A 14,249-nucleotide genomic window follows, 5' to 3' on the forward strand; every position below is an offset into this window, starting at 1 on the left:
TCTATTCTCAAGGACCAGCTAAATGTTTGGTGCGTGGTCAGACTTCCATAAATGATTCTGGGGACATGGAAGGACAATACGATAATTGAGGGAAATGTCTGGATACCTGTATAAACCTGCAAGGTGGATGGGCAAGGGAACTAGCTGTGAGAGGGATGCAAGCAGAGGGAAGTTAGAGGTCATTTCTGAGTTCTGGGTCTGGATAGGTGACGGGGCAACTGTGGCCCGAGGGTGGAGGGCAGGGGATAAGAAGGAGAGGGTCATGACTGGTGGAGTAGTAGAGTCTTTATTCCTGCATACTGAAAATATGATTCCAGTTTAGAAAGAAAGAAAGTGAAAGTGAAGTCGCTCAGTAGTGTCTGACTCTTTGCGACCCCATGGACTGTAGCCTAGCTGGCTCCTCCATCCATCCATGGGATTTTCCAGGCAAGAGTACTGGAGTGGGTTGCCATTTGCCATTCCAAACTGGAGTGGGATTCCAGTTTGGCCAAAGGTAAAATGAACATATACTCTTCATAAAAGAATCGAACAACGCAGAAGCATACAAAATGGTACAAAAGAGAAGATCTCCAGTGATCTCATCTTAAGAGACAGTCTCTCCTCTGGCCCCTGGAAACCCTTGCCCAGGTGGAGAAAGGGCTGGGGGCCTCTGCCTTATAGGGGAAACACCTGGCTGAAGCAGTTAGATTGTCTCCACCTCAAGGCTGGCTGGAAGGGGCCCAGGAAGTGGGGGTGGAAACAAACCAGCTCAGAGGCTCCAGAGCTGGGAAGGGTGGGGTCTATGAAGGGAGACCCAGGCTTTGCCCAACAATTGCTTCGGCCTGCAAGAGACTCCCCCTCCATCCCTTCTCTGACCCTGACTCTTCCTCACCTGGTGGGCGAGACGGTCAGGAAGAGGCTTCAGTCATGGGTCCAGGACGAACATGCCGGGAAAATTAAGGACACCCTGAGGGGCTATCTTAAAAGAGTTCCCCAAGGGATTTCCTGTAGTGTGAGGCCCCCAGGAATAGCCAGGAGCACCTTGCCTCAGTCAGAGCCCCCATGCAGCCAGATGCTGTCCCCGACTCTACCCCTGCTCCATCCCCTACCTGGGCTTACATCCTAACCAAAGGTGGCCTTCATGCAGCCTGGACTCAAGGTTGATGATGTAACTCGAACCCTAAAGACCACTGTTTTGGAAGAAACCAAAATAATTCCCCAAGGTGACCTCTTTTTATTTTTCATGCTGTACTGTAACAACTCCAAAGGAAAAAGGAGCACAGAAAACATTACATTTACGATCGACAGCCTTTTGCAGTCTCATCTCATCATACACAATCATTTCAGCTGCTGTCCTCAGCGTGAACACCCTATTCACCCTGCACAGGCCCATTTTCAGTGGGGCTGTAGTCTCCCTCTAGGCCACAGATCTTATTGCTGGCTGAGCCATTCAGTCACCTCTGAACAGGCGGGCTACAGTCTACAGAGTCACAAAGAGTCAGACACGACTGAAGTGACTTAGCCCACATGCAAGCACAGGCATTTGGCTTGAAGTGAAATCAACCTCGTTGTACCCACCCTTCCTTTCGTCTTCAAAGTTTCCTCCAGGAAAGTGGCCATTGCTTGTGTAGTCTCTGATCATCCCTGTTACACATGGACCTGCTGCTCTTCAGAAAAGCAGAACTAATCACAGTGTACAATGTTGCCAATTTCCTGACAGCTCTGCAAGTGGCAGAGAGATAATATGGATATATATATACACATACAGTTTAATGGTCAAGTAGTTAACCATTGCACAGAGGAGCAGAGAGACTAAGTCATTTTCCCCCAGAGTCATCCTGCTAGTAGATGGCAGAGATCGAGTGTTGGAGGTCACATCCCCTGACCCCCTCTTCGCACTCCATCAGCCATACCACCCTGCCTCTGACAGCCGCTTCTAGACGTGGACATGGCAGGCTCTTCTCTTCTCTTTTGTCCTTGAAGGAAAAGAAGCGCGGCCTTTCCCCTCGTGGTTTCTGCGTCCGGCAGCCCAGATTTCTCTGCTTCATCTGCTAGATCCAGGCCTTGAGGAGCTCCTCAGAAGAGAGCCCTGAGGTCACACAGGCTTCTACCTCTTCTTTTCTGCAGCTGATTAACTTCTGGGGTGAATTTGTTATTTTCTGAAAGACAATTTTCATTCATATTCATTAGGTTAATAGTCATAGTCAGAGTTGAAGAGAATATCATCAAAAATCCCAACTATTTGACTCATTAATTTTCTAGCAGCAAAAAAAGCCCGAAGAGACTTCCCTAGTGGTCCAGTTGTTAAGAATCTGCCTTCCAATGCAGGGGACTTAGGTTCAGTCCCTGATCAGGGAAGTAAGATTTCATGTGCCTCAGAGCCACTAAACCCATGCCTCACAACTACTGAACCCACACACTCTGGAATGAGCCGCAATTAGTGAGTCTCTGAGCCACAACAAAGATCCCACGTACTGCAACCAAGACCCAATGCAGTCAAATAAATAAACTTAAAAACAAACAAACAAAAAAAGACAATTCTAACCCCTAGAGCATGGGCTTGCCATTTTACTGAGATCATCTCCCAGGTCACTGACCAGTGGATCTCTTGGGGCCCTGCCTCCTCAGGGACACTGCCCCACAAAAGTCCAGCATGTAGTGCTGGTTCCAAAAATCTAGCCTTCTTCCACCAGAGAGCTCTGAGAATAGTGACCTCGTCCAAGGCGCTCTACAAACAGCACCAGCAGGGTGTCCGCTCCAAGGATGGTGCTCCATAAACAAAAGTCCCTTCCTACTAGTATTTCACTTTCTTGCCATCTTCTCCCAGTGACCCCAATACATCATCATGCTGCTGCTGTTGCTAAGTCGCTTCAATTGTGTCTGATTCTGTGTGACCCCATAGACGGCACCCCACCAGGCTCCCCCATCCCTGGGATTCTCCAGACAGGAACCCTGGAGTGGGTTGCCATTTCCTTCTCCAATGCATGAAAGTGAAAAGTGAAAGTGAAGTCACTCAGTTGTGTCCCACTCTTCGCGACCCCATGGACTGCAGCCTACAAGGTTCCCCTATCCATGGAATTTTCCAGGCAAAAGTACTGGAGTGGGGTGCCATTTCCTACATCATCATAACTGATGGTAAAAATGCAGGTATCTTCCTTTCAGGGTAACTCCCTCCACTGTTGCTAACTCAGTCACTTCCAACAGACTCACTTGACTCTTAAACAGCTTCTCCTGAAGCTCTGCTCATCATTACTCTGAAGAGTGGCACATGGGCACAGACAGGTGGGCACCAATGATTTCCTCCACCCCAGTGCCCAGGAGACAACAGCTTCATCAAGAGAGTTGCTCTGGATCTTGTTTGCAAAGAAGTGGCTTCAGGGCTCGGCAAATAATGGGCAGGACAGTGTACAAGCAGGGCTCACCAAACAGGATGTCAGTGTGGAGCCCGCCATCAGTTCACACTGATGGTCCACTCATTCTCAGGATGCTGGCTACCTACATCTGCAGTGCTTATACCTGATTGTTTCTTAAACTCTACAGCAGCGCTGTCCAACGGAAATGTGCTGGGAGCTACCTGTGCAATTAAAAATCCTCTAGTAGCACATTTTATAAACTAAGAAGAAATAGGTAAAATTAATTTTAATAATATACGTTATTTTTTAATGCTATTTCAATATATAATCAATATAAAATATTAATAAACTATTTTACACTCTCCTTGTACTACCTTCAAAATCTATTGTGTATTTTATCAGTCAGTTCAGTCGCTCCGTCGTGTCCGACTCTTTGCAACCCCATGAATCGCAGCACGCCAGGCCTCCCTGTCCATCACCAACTCCCAGAGTTCACTCAGACTCACGTCCATCGAGTCAGTGATGCCATTCAGCCATCTCATCCTCTGTCGTCCCCTTCTCCTCCTGCCCCCAATCCCTCCCAGCATCAGAGCCTTTTCCAATGAGTCAACTCTTCGCACGAGGTGGCCAAAGTACTGGAGTTTCAGCTTTAGCATCATTCCTTCCAAAGAAATCCCAGGGCTGATCTCCTTCAGAATGGACTGGTTGGATCTCCTTGCAGTCCAAGGGACTCTCAAGAGTCTTCTCCAACACCACAGTTCAAAGGCATCAATTCTTCGGCGCTCAGCTTTTTTCACAGTCCAACTCTCACATCCATATATGACCATTGGAAAAACCATAGCCTTAACTAGACGGACCTTTGTTGGCAAAGTAATGTCTCTGCTTTTCAATATACTATCTAGGTTGGTCATAACTTTTCTTCAAAGGAGGAAGCATCTTTTAATTTCATGGCTACAGTCACCATCACCATCTGCAGTGATTTTGGAGCCCAAAAAAATAAAGTCTGACACTGTTTCCACTGTTTCCCCCTCTATTTCCCATGAAGTGATGGGACCAGATGCCATGGTCTTCGTTTTCTGAATGTTGAGCTTTAAGCCAACTTTTTCACTCTCCTCTTTCACCTTCACCAAGAGGCTTTTTAGTTCCTCTTCACTTTCTGCCATATGGGTGGTGTCATCTGCATATCTGAGGTTATTGATATTTCTCCTGGCAATCTTGATTCCAGCTTGTGCTTCTTCCAGCCCAGCATTTCTCATGATGTACTCTGCACATAAGTTAAATAAACAGGGTGACAATATACAGCCTTGATGTACTCCTTTTCCTATTTGGAACCAGTCTGTTGTTCCATGTCCAGTTCTAACTGTTGCTTCCTGACCTGCATACAAATTTCTCAAGAGGCAGGTCAGGTGGTCTGGTATTCCCATCTCTTTCAGGATTTTCCACAGTTTATTGTGATCCACGCAGTCAAAGGCTTTGGCATAGTCAATAAAGCAGAAATAGATGTTTTTCTGGAACTCTCTTCCTTTTTCCATGATCCAGTGGATGTTGGCAATTTGGTCTCTGGTTCCTCTGCCTTTTCTAAAACCAGCTTGAACATCTGGAAGTTCACGGTTCATGTATTGCTGAAGCATGGCTTGGAGAATTTTGAACATTATTTACTAGCATGTGAGATGAGTGCAATTGTGTGGTAGTTTGAGCATTCTTTGGCATTGCTTTTCTTTGGGATTGGAATGAAAACTGACCTTTTCCAGTCCTGTGGCCACTGCTGAGTTGTCCAAATTTGCTGGCATATTGAGTGCAGCACTTTCACAGCATCATCTTTCAGGATTTGGAATAGCTCCACTGGAATTCCATCACCTCCACTAGCTTTGTTCGTAGTGATGCTTTCTAAGGCCCACTTGATTTCACATTCCAGGATGTCTGGCTCTAGGTCAGTGATCACACCATTGTGATTATCTGGGTTGTGAAGATCTTTTTTCTACAGTTCTTCTGTGTATTCTTGCCATCTCTTCTTAATATCTTCTGCTTCTGTTAGGTCCGTACCATTTCTGTCCTTTATCAAGCCCATCTTTGCATGAAATGTTCCTTTGGTATCTCTGATTTTCTTGAAGAGATCCCTAGTCTTTCCCATTCTGTTGTTTTCCTCTATTTCTTTGCATTGATCGCTGAAGAAGGCTTTCTTATCTCTTCTTGCTATTCTTTGGAACTCTGCATTCAGATGTTTATATCTTTCCTTTTCTCCTTTGTTTTTTGCTTCTCTTCTTTTCACAGCTATTTGTAAGGCCTCCCCAGACAGCCATTTTGCTTTTTTCCATTTCTTTTCCATGGGGATGGTCTTGATCCCTGTCTCCTGTACAATGTCATGAACCTCATTCCATAGTTCATCAGGCACTCTATCTATCAGATCTAGGCCCTTAAATCTATTTCTCACTTCTACTGTATAAGCATAAGGGATTTGATTTAGGTCATACCTGAATGGTCTAGTGGTTTTCCCTACTTTCTTCAATTGAAGTCTGAATTTGGTGATAAGGAGTTCATGGTCTGAGCCACAGTCAGCTCCTGGTCTTGTTTTTGCTGTCTGTATAGAGCTTCTCCATCTTTGGCTGCAAAGAATATAATCAATCTGATTTTGGTGTTGACCATCTGGTGATGTCCATGTATAGAGTCTTCTCTTGTGTTGTTGGAAGAGGGTGTTTGTTATGACCAGTGCATTTTCTTGGCAAAACTCTATTAGTCTTTGACCTGCTTCACTCTGTATTCCAAGGCCAAATTTGCCTGTTACTCCAGGTGTTTCTTGACTTCCTACTTTTGCATTCCAGTCCCTATAATGAAAAGGACATCTTTTTTGGGTGTTAGTTCTAAAAGGTCTTGTAGGTCTTCATAGAACCGTTCGATTATTATTCATGCCTGGAGAATCTCATGGACACAGGAGCCTGGCGGGCTATAGGGTCACAAAGAGTCGTACATGACTGAAGTGACTTTTAGCCAATTAACAATGTTGTGATAGCTTCCGGTGGACAGCAAAGGAACTCAGCCATACATATACATTTGTCCGTTCTCCCCCAAACTCCCCTCTTATTCAGGCTGCCACATAACATTCAGTAGAGTTCCATGTGCTACACAGTAGGTCCTTGGCAGTTATCCATTTTAAATATAGCAGTGAGTACCTGTCCATCCCAAACTCCCTAAGTATCACGTCCCCCTGGAAACCATAAGTTCATTCTTTGAGTCTCTGAGTCTGTTTCTGTTCACAGACTCCACTTTCTATGAAGCACACAAAGTCAGACTTGGGGTAGTCCATTGATGCATATCTCAATTTGGAGATGACTAACTCAAAAGCCTCTTGATGAAAGTGAAAGTGGAGAGTGAAAAAGTTGGCTTAAAGCTCAACATTCAGAAAACTAAGATCATGGCATCCGGTCCCATCACTTCATGGCAAATAGAGGGGGAAACAGTGGAAACAGTGTCAGACTTTATTTTTGGGGGCTCCAAAATCACTGCAGATGGTGACTGCAGCCATGAAATTAAAAGATGCTTACTCCTTGGAAGGAAAGTTATGACCAACCTAGATAGCATATTCAAAAGCAGAGACATTACTTTGCCAACAAAGGTCCGTCTAGTTAAAGCTATGGTTTTTCCAATGGTCATGTATGGATGTGAGAGTTGGACTGTGAAGAAAGCTGAGCGCCGAAGAATTTATGCTTTTGAACTGTGGTGTTGGAGAAGACTCTTGAGAGTCCCTTGGACTGCAAGGAGATCCAACCAGTCCATTCTGAAGGAGATCAGCCCTGGGATTTCTTTGGAAGGAATGATGCTGAAGCAGAAACTCCAGTACTTTGGCCACCTCGTGCGAAGAGTTGACTCATTGGAAAAGACTCTGATGCTGGGAGGGATTGGGGGCAGGAAGAGAAGGGAACGACAGAGGATGAGATGGCTGGATGGCATCACCAACTCGATGGACATGAGTTTGAGTGAACTCTGAGAGTTGGTGATGGACAGGGAGGCCTGGCGTGCTACAATTCATGGGTTCGCAAAGAGTCAGACACAACTGAGTGACTGAACTGAACTGAACTTGGGGCCATCTTGATGTTTGCTCCCCACATTTACAGTGGAATGTGACAGCAAGAAGACAAAGAATAAAGTGAGTCACAGAAGGAAACTAAGACCTTTAGCACCAAAGCCTCCATCTCCATGACGCAATTATGGATAAAAGACAAGGAAAACACATTATATTTTAAAATAGGGAACACACACCAAGCAGTCTTAATATAATTCTCCTTGCATATATATTTTTGCTTTAGACTGTTCCTTGGTGATATAAAGTTGAATGGAAAGGCATTCTTAATGGTATATTTCAAAGTGCAACCATCACCAAGTATAAAATTACAGATGTAGACATGAAATGTTTAATCCAAAGAGTTAAAACACTTACAAGCTCAATAGGACTTGTTGAAGACTCTCAAGGATTTCCACTTGGTAATTTTCCATGGTTTAATTGGAAAGATGCATGGATTTTGCAAGGTTGGCTGGAAGCTGCTTTTTAATAGTTTGGAGGATTATCTATGACTAAGGCCAATGCTGAAATGCAGCTTCTGCTGCTGCTGCTACTAAGTTGCTTCAGTCATGTCCGACTCTGTGCGACCCCATAGATGGCAGCCCACCAGGCTCACCTATCCCTGGGATTCTCCAGGCAAGAATACTGGAGTAGGTTGCCATTTCCTTCTCTAATGCATGAAAGTGAAAAGTGAAAGTGAAGTCACTCAGTAGTGTCCAACTCCTAGCGACCCCATGGACTGCAGCCTACCAGGCTGCTCCATCTATGGGATTTTCCAGGCAAGAGTACTGGAGTGGGTTGCCATTGGCTTCTCCCGAAGTGCAGCTAGCCTGTACTAAAGTCAAAGCTGAGGATGAGGAGAGATGTCAGTGGAGGTGTGCAGCTCCAGAACTTGTTTGGGGTTTGATGGACACTAGCGATCTATTTCTCACACAGCACTGCAGGAAATGCATATACTCAGAGAAATTGTCCACGTTAAAATCTGGGGGAAAACAGAATAGAAATTAAAAGCCTTATGGAAAGGAATGCATGTAGAAGACACTGGAATGATGTAGGAGGGATGGTAAGGAGAACAGAGGAGCAAAAGGGGGTCAAGGATCATGGCATTTATCTTCCATGGACCCAAGTGGACATCCTCTCACAGAATCTCTTGTCTCTGGTCTCATCTCAGTTGTTTGGATTTTCCCAGAAGGTTGAGAGTCCCCTGGACTGAAAGGAGATCAAATCAGTCAATCCTAAAGGAAATCAACCCTGAATATTCATTGGAAGGACTGATGCAGAAGCTGAAACTCCAATACTTTGGTCACCTAGTGTGAAGAGCCGACTCATTGGAAAAGACCCTGATGCTGGGAAAGATTGAAGGCAGAAGGCGAAGGTGGCAGAGGATGAAATGCAACTCCTGCAGCTCAATTCCAGAAAAATAAACGACCCAATCAAAAAATGGGCCAAAGAACTAAACAGACATTTCTCCAAAGAAGACATACAGATGGCTAACAAACACATGAAAAGATGCTCAACATCACTCATTATCAGAGAAATGCAAATCAAAACCACAATGAGGTACCATTTCACACCAGTCAGAATGGCTGCGATCCAAAAGCCTAAAAGCAATAAATGCTGGAGAGGATGTGGAGAAAAGGGAACCCTCTTACACTGCTGGTGGGAATGTAAACTAGTACAGCCACTATGGAGAACAGTGTGGAGATTCCTTAAAAAACTGGAAATAGAACTGCCATACGACCCAGCAATCCTACTGCTGGGCATACACACTGAGGAAACCAGAATTGAAAGAGACATGTGTACCCCAATGTTCATCGCAGCACTGTTTATAATAGCCAGGACATGGAAGCAACCTAGATGTCCATCATCAGATGAATGGATAAAGAAAGCTGTGGTACATATACACAATGGAGTATTACTCAGCCATTAAAAAGAATACATTTGAATCAGTTCTGATGAGGTGGATGAAACTGGAGCCTATTATACAGAGTGCAGTAAGCCAGAAAGAAAAACACCAATACAGTATACTAATGCATATATATGGAATTTAGAAAGCTGGAAAAACAACCCTGTATGCGAGACAGCAAAAGAGACACAGATGTATAGAACAGTCTTTTGACTCTGTGGGAGGGGAGGGGGGATGATTTGGGAGAATGGCATTAAAACATGTATAATATCATATAAGAAACAAATCGCCAGTCCAGGTTCAATGCAGGATATAGGAAGCTTGGGGCTGGTGCACTGGGATGACCCAGAGGGATGGTATGGGGAGGGAGGTGGGAGGGGGGTTCAGGATGCGGAACACGTGTACACCCGTGGTGGATTCATGTTGATGTATGGCAAAACCAATACAATATTGTAAAGTAAAAAAAATTTTAAAAAGAGGATGAAACGATTAGATAGCATTACTGATTCAATGGACATGAATTTGAGCAAAATCCAGGAGATAGCGGAGGACAGAGGAGCCTGGCATGCTGCAATCCATGGGGTGGCAAAGAGTTGGAAATGACTTAGAGACTGAACAGCAACAAGAACAGAATGCATTAGGATTCCTAGGAGCGCTTGTCATTTGAGGGCTTTCCTTGTACTCCTGAAGTTCTGTACAGATGCAACACGGAGGGAGCTCTGGAGGCCTGCTTTGCATTTCCCCCACCCCTGCAAAGCACACAGGGCCTGCCCCAACTGGGAGACTCAGATCGATGGCCCAGGGTCCTCCTGGCTTGTGAGCTGTGGGGACCCTTCACCTTGGGTAGTCACTGGGCAGGTGCGGATAGTTCCCCTGCCCCAGCCAAAGGTGAAGCACTGTCCACATGCCCCACACTCACACACGTGCGCCTCACCCCAAGAACCCAGGATACTCTTGGTGTATGAATTGACTCTGTTGTGTTGGAACATGTTTCTGGATGTAGCTGCTGTTACAATGATGGGAGGGGGCAAAGAAGGCCTGGCATGCCAGTCCTCAGGGTAAGACTGTGCATGATTCCTGGAACGCCGAGCTCCTGGGCTGGGCTTCACACCTGCTGCCTTGGCTGTGCCAGGCCCTAGGGGCAAGCAGCAGAGGCCTGATGGGAGCCTGGGGGAGGCCAACCTCCACCCAGAAGGGTGGTCTCCCAGCCCCGCTGATTAGAAGGGAGGTCCTTCTCCCTTCTTGGTGCAAATGCTTGTAAACCCACGAAGCGGAGGTCCATGCCCTGCTCAGGCCCAGATGACATCTGGACAGCGCATCACACTGAAAGGAAGAAGAGTAGTTACCAAGGTGTCGGGGAGCATCACCACGGGGCAGCAGGAGTGCCGGAGCAGCCGGCCCATCTTCCAGACGGAGAGCAGCGCCACCACCAGGATCAGCATGAAGCCCACGAAGGCAAACAGGGCCAGCGCCAGAGGCAGGGCCTCTCCTGAAAACAGAAAGACAGGAACCGGCTTAGGAGACAGCCCTGAAGACCAACTCACTTACCAGTCCTGGGCCTCCCTGGCCTTCCCGGGATTGGCTCTGCAGACGGATCAAGAGAGCAGACTCCGGCACCCTGAGATCTGACATATGCCCCAGGGACAAGAGTGACCACCATTCAATCGTTTTTCTAGAATCCAGATTGGTTTCCAGAAAGCCAAGGAAGATTACAGTCTTTTTCTTGGGAAGGAAAAGGGAGGAGCCTCGTGCATTAAGCACTAGCTGTGTTTGCACACACCTTGGCACCACTGCCAGAAGGAAGGCAGAGAGCCAGGCCCCCAGGCAGGATGAGGGGGCGGTGCCCAAGAGCACAGCCCAGAAGGGAGCTGGGTGGTAACTGAAAACAAAGTGTGCTTCACAATTTTCTCTTGGCGTTGATCTGTATTACGGAGGAAAATATTGAATTCAGAACACAGTCACATAATAACTCTGATGTATTAAGTCCTGGCGATGGTTAAGTGACTTACCCCAGGTCACACAGGGAGGGCCATGCTCCAAATGCTACTAAGTGATGTATCAGAGAGTGCCAAGTCTGAGCATCTGGAGATGTGGAAGTGGGGGATGGGTTATTTCCCCATCTCTCCATCCTGTTCGTGTAGCCCCTCTGAGCTGGGCTGCTCACCCACAGTGTGAAGGGTGGCACAGCTGATGCAGCTGCAGAGAAGCTGGGAGGGTCTCCTCAGTGCTTTTGGAAACTATTTGGCAGCACACATCAAGAGACGGGGCTTCCCAGGAGGCTCCGTGGTAGATTCTGCCTGCCAATGCAGGGGACGTGGGTTCAATCCGTGGGTCAGGAAGACCCCCTGGAGAAGGAAATGGCAGCCCACTCCAGTATTCTTGCCTAGAAAACCCCATGAAAAGAGGAGCCTGGTGGGGTATAGTCCACGGGGTTGCAAAAGAGTCAAACACGACTGAGTGACTGAGCACACAGCACGCATCAGGAGACACACAAATGTTCAGACTCTTTCATCCCCTCCTCTGAGTAGATTCCCAAGAATAACTCCAAAGAGGACAAAACATACACATAAAGCAATTCACAGCAACGTCTAGATTAGAGCCTCAGCTTCATAACCAGCTGTCCGCAGAGCCCACAGCAGCACACCTGCACCTCCCTCCACCCCAGCATGTTCTGGTGCATTCCCTCATAGCACGAGCCACGACGGGAAACCATTGCATTTGCTTACTTGTCTGTCTACTCAACTAGAAGGTAAGCTCAGTGAGGGCAGGGACTTGTCTGCTATATCCCAGTGACAGTGCTCAGTAATTATTCACTGAATGAATGAATGAATCAGTGAAAATGAACATCATCTTCAAAAGCAGATGGAAATGGGTACTTCCGGGAGTAGGCCAGTGGTTAGGAATCCACCTGCCAATGCAGGGGACATGGGTTTGATCCCTGGTCTGGGAAGATCCTATATGACACTGAACCATTAAGCCCATGTGCCACAGCTACTGAGCCTGTGCTCTAGAGCCCACGAGCCGCAACTACTGAGACCCCATGCTCTGCAACAAGAGAAGCCACTGCAATGAGAAGCCTGAGCACCACACGTAGAGCACAGCCCCTGCTTGGCGCAACTAGAGAAATCCCACATGCAGCAAGGAAGACCCAGCACAGACAAAAACTAAATAATTTTCTTTAAAAAGCAGATGGAAATGACCTAAATATCCCCAAGTAGAGGATGATTTTCTACATCATCAAATATCAGCATGGCAGGTCAGGAGGCCAGCTATTAAAATGAGAATTCAGTTCAGTTCAGTTCAGTCACTCAGTCGTGTCCAACTCTTTGTGACCCCATGAATCACAGCACGCCAGGCCTCCATGTCCATCACCAACTCCCGGAGTTCACTCAAACTCATGTCCATTGAGTCAGTGATGCCATCCAGCCATCCCATCCTCTGTCGTCCCCTTCTCCTCCTGCCCCCAATCCCTCCCAGCACCAGAGTCTTTTCCAATGAGTCAACTCTTCGCACAAGGTGGCCAAAGTACTGCAGTTTCAGCTTTAGCATCATTCCTTCCAAAGAACACCCAGGGCTGATCTCCTTTAGAATGGACTGGTTGCATCTCCTTGAGAATTAGGACACATAATATGCACAGGCGTGTCCACTGCAGCATGGGTGGCAGTCACAAAACACTGGGGAGCACAGAATACACCTAGTTGCAGGGTTCTGTTACACGTATTGTGACACATCCACACAGCGGCTTGTTAGGCATCTTTAAAACGAGGTAGATCCATAGGTGCTGACGTGAACAGACGTTCACAACAGCAACACCAAGTGACCGCACGGGTGGTGCGGAGCAGTAAGCACAGTACAGTCCCAGCTGTGCTGGTGAGTTCTGGCCTCACACGATGATTGCAAAATTAAACACCACACTTGCCAAAGGAAACCTCCTCAATGGTGTGGGGAGAATGGAAAACTTGGATCAGGAGGATCACCTGGAGGACGAAATGGCAACCCACTCCAGGATTCTTGACTGGAAAATTCCAGGGACAGAGGAGTCTGGCCGGCTATAGTCCATGGGCTCACAAAAGAGTCAGACACGACTGAGCAACTGAGCTCATACACACATATGCACACTTCTTACTCTACATACTTCTCTGTTGTTTGAATTTTTTTTAACAAGCTTGACCTACATGGTTCTAAAAAATAGTATAAAATGGTAATCAGAAAGTCTTCATGAAAAATGTTTTAATATGATATTTGTGAAAAAGCAGACACAAAACATATGTATAATACAACTGGAACATATGTCTACATGAAGGATAACACCCCTTTAGAGGATAATTTGGAAACAGCAGTCAAAATTCAAATGTGTATCCCTTCAACCCAGCAACTCTGCTGCCAGGAATTTATCCTTCACATACACCAGCAAGTGATCTATGTACCAGGTAACTAATGAGAGCATTGGCTATAATAGCAAAATATCAGGAAAAATCCTAAATAGCTCTCAATACCGCGCACGTGAGCTCAGTTGCTTCAGTCATCTCCAACTCTTTGCTACTCTACAGACTATAGTCTGACAGGCTCCTCTGTCCATGGGATTCTCCAGGCAAGAATCCTGGAGTGGGTTGCCACGCCCTCCTCCAGGGGATCTTCCCAACCCAGGGATCAAATCCCCGTCTCCTGTGTCTTCTGCCTTACAGGCAGATTCTTTGCTGCTGAGCCACCAGGGAAGCCCACCCCTCAATAGAGGGGTAGTTAAATTAGTTATAGGTATACAACACACAATGGAAAACTAGGTAGCTAGTAAAAGAAGGTTAAAGAAATTCTTTTTTAGATATGAAAAAATCTATAATATGTATAAAGTGAAAAAGACTTTATAGACCCAGAAGATCTATAAAAAGATCCAGAACAGTGCACAGAGTATGCTACCATTTGTGCTAAAAAGAAGAAACATATATAATAATTTATTTCC

General features: G+C 46.3%; 1 protein-coding gene across 1 annotated transcript in view; it reads right to left on the minus strand.

The window, feature by feature from the left end:
• Positions 1–267: 267 nt before the first annotated feature.
• The window catches only part of IL20RB (interleukin 20 receptor subunit beta), a 49,884-nt gene continuing 35,902 nt past the window's right edge, over positions 268–14,249 (minus strand). Inside the window, exons 6-7 of the mRNA XM_019962038.2 lie at positions 10,639–10,781; positions 268–2,138 (exon numbers count right to left, since the gene is read on the minus strand). Of these exons, the coding sequence (XP_019817597.1) occupies positions 2,031–2,138; positions 10,639–10,781 (251 nt within the window). The 3' untranslated portion in view covers positions 268–2,030. The remainder of the gene's footprint in view (positions 2,139–10,638; positions 10,782–14,249) is intronic.

Source organism: Bos indicus, chromosome 1 (genome assembly GCF_029378745.1).
Source record: "Bos indicus isolate NIAB-ARS_2022 breed Sahiwal x Tharparkar chromosome 1, NIAB-ARS_B.indTharparkar_mat_pri_1.0, whole genome shotgun sequence".
NCBI classification, from domain to species: Eukaryota; Metazoa; Chordata; class Mammalia; order Artiodactyla; family Bovidae; genus Bos; species Bos indicus.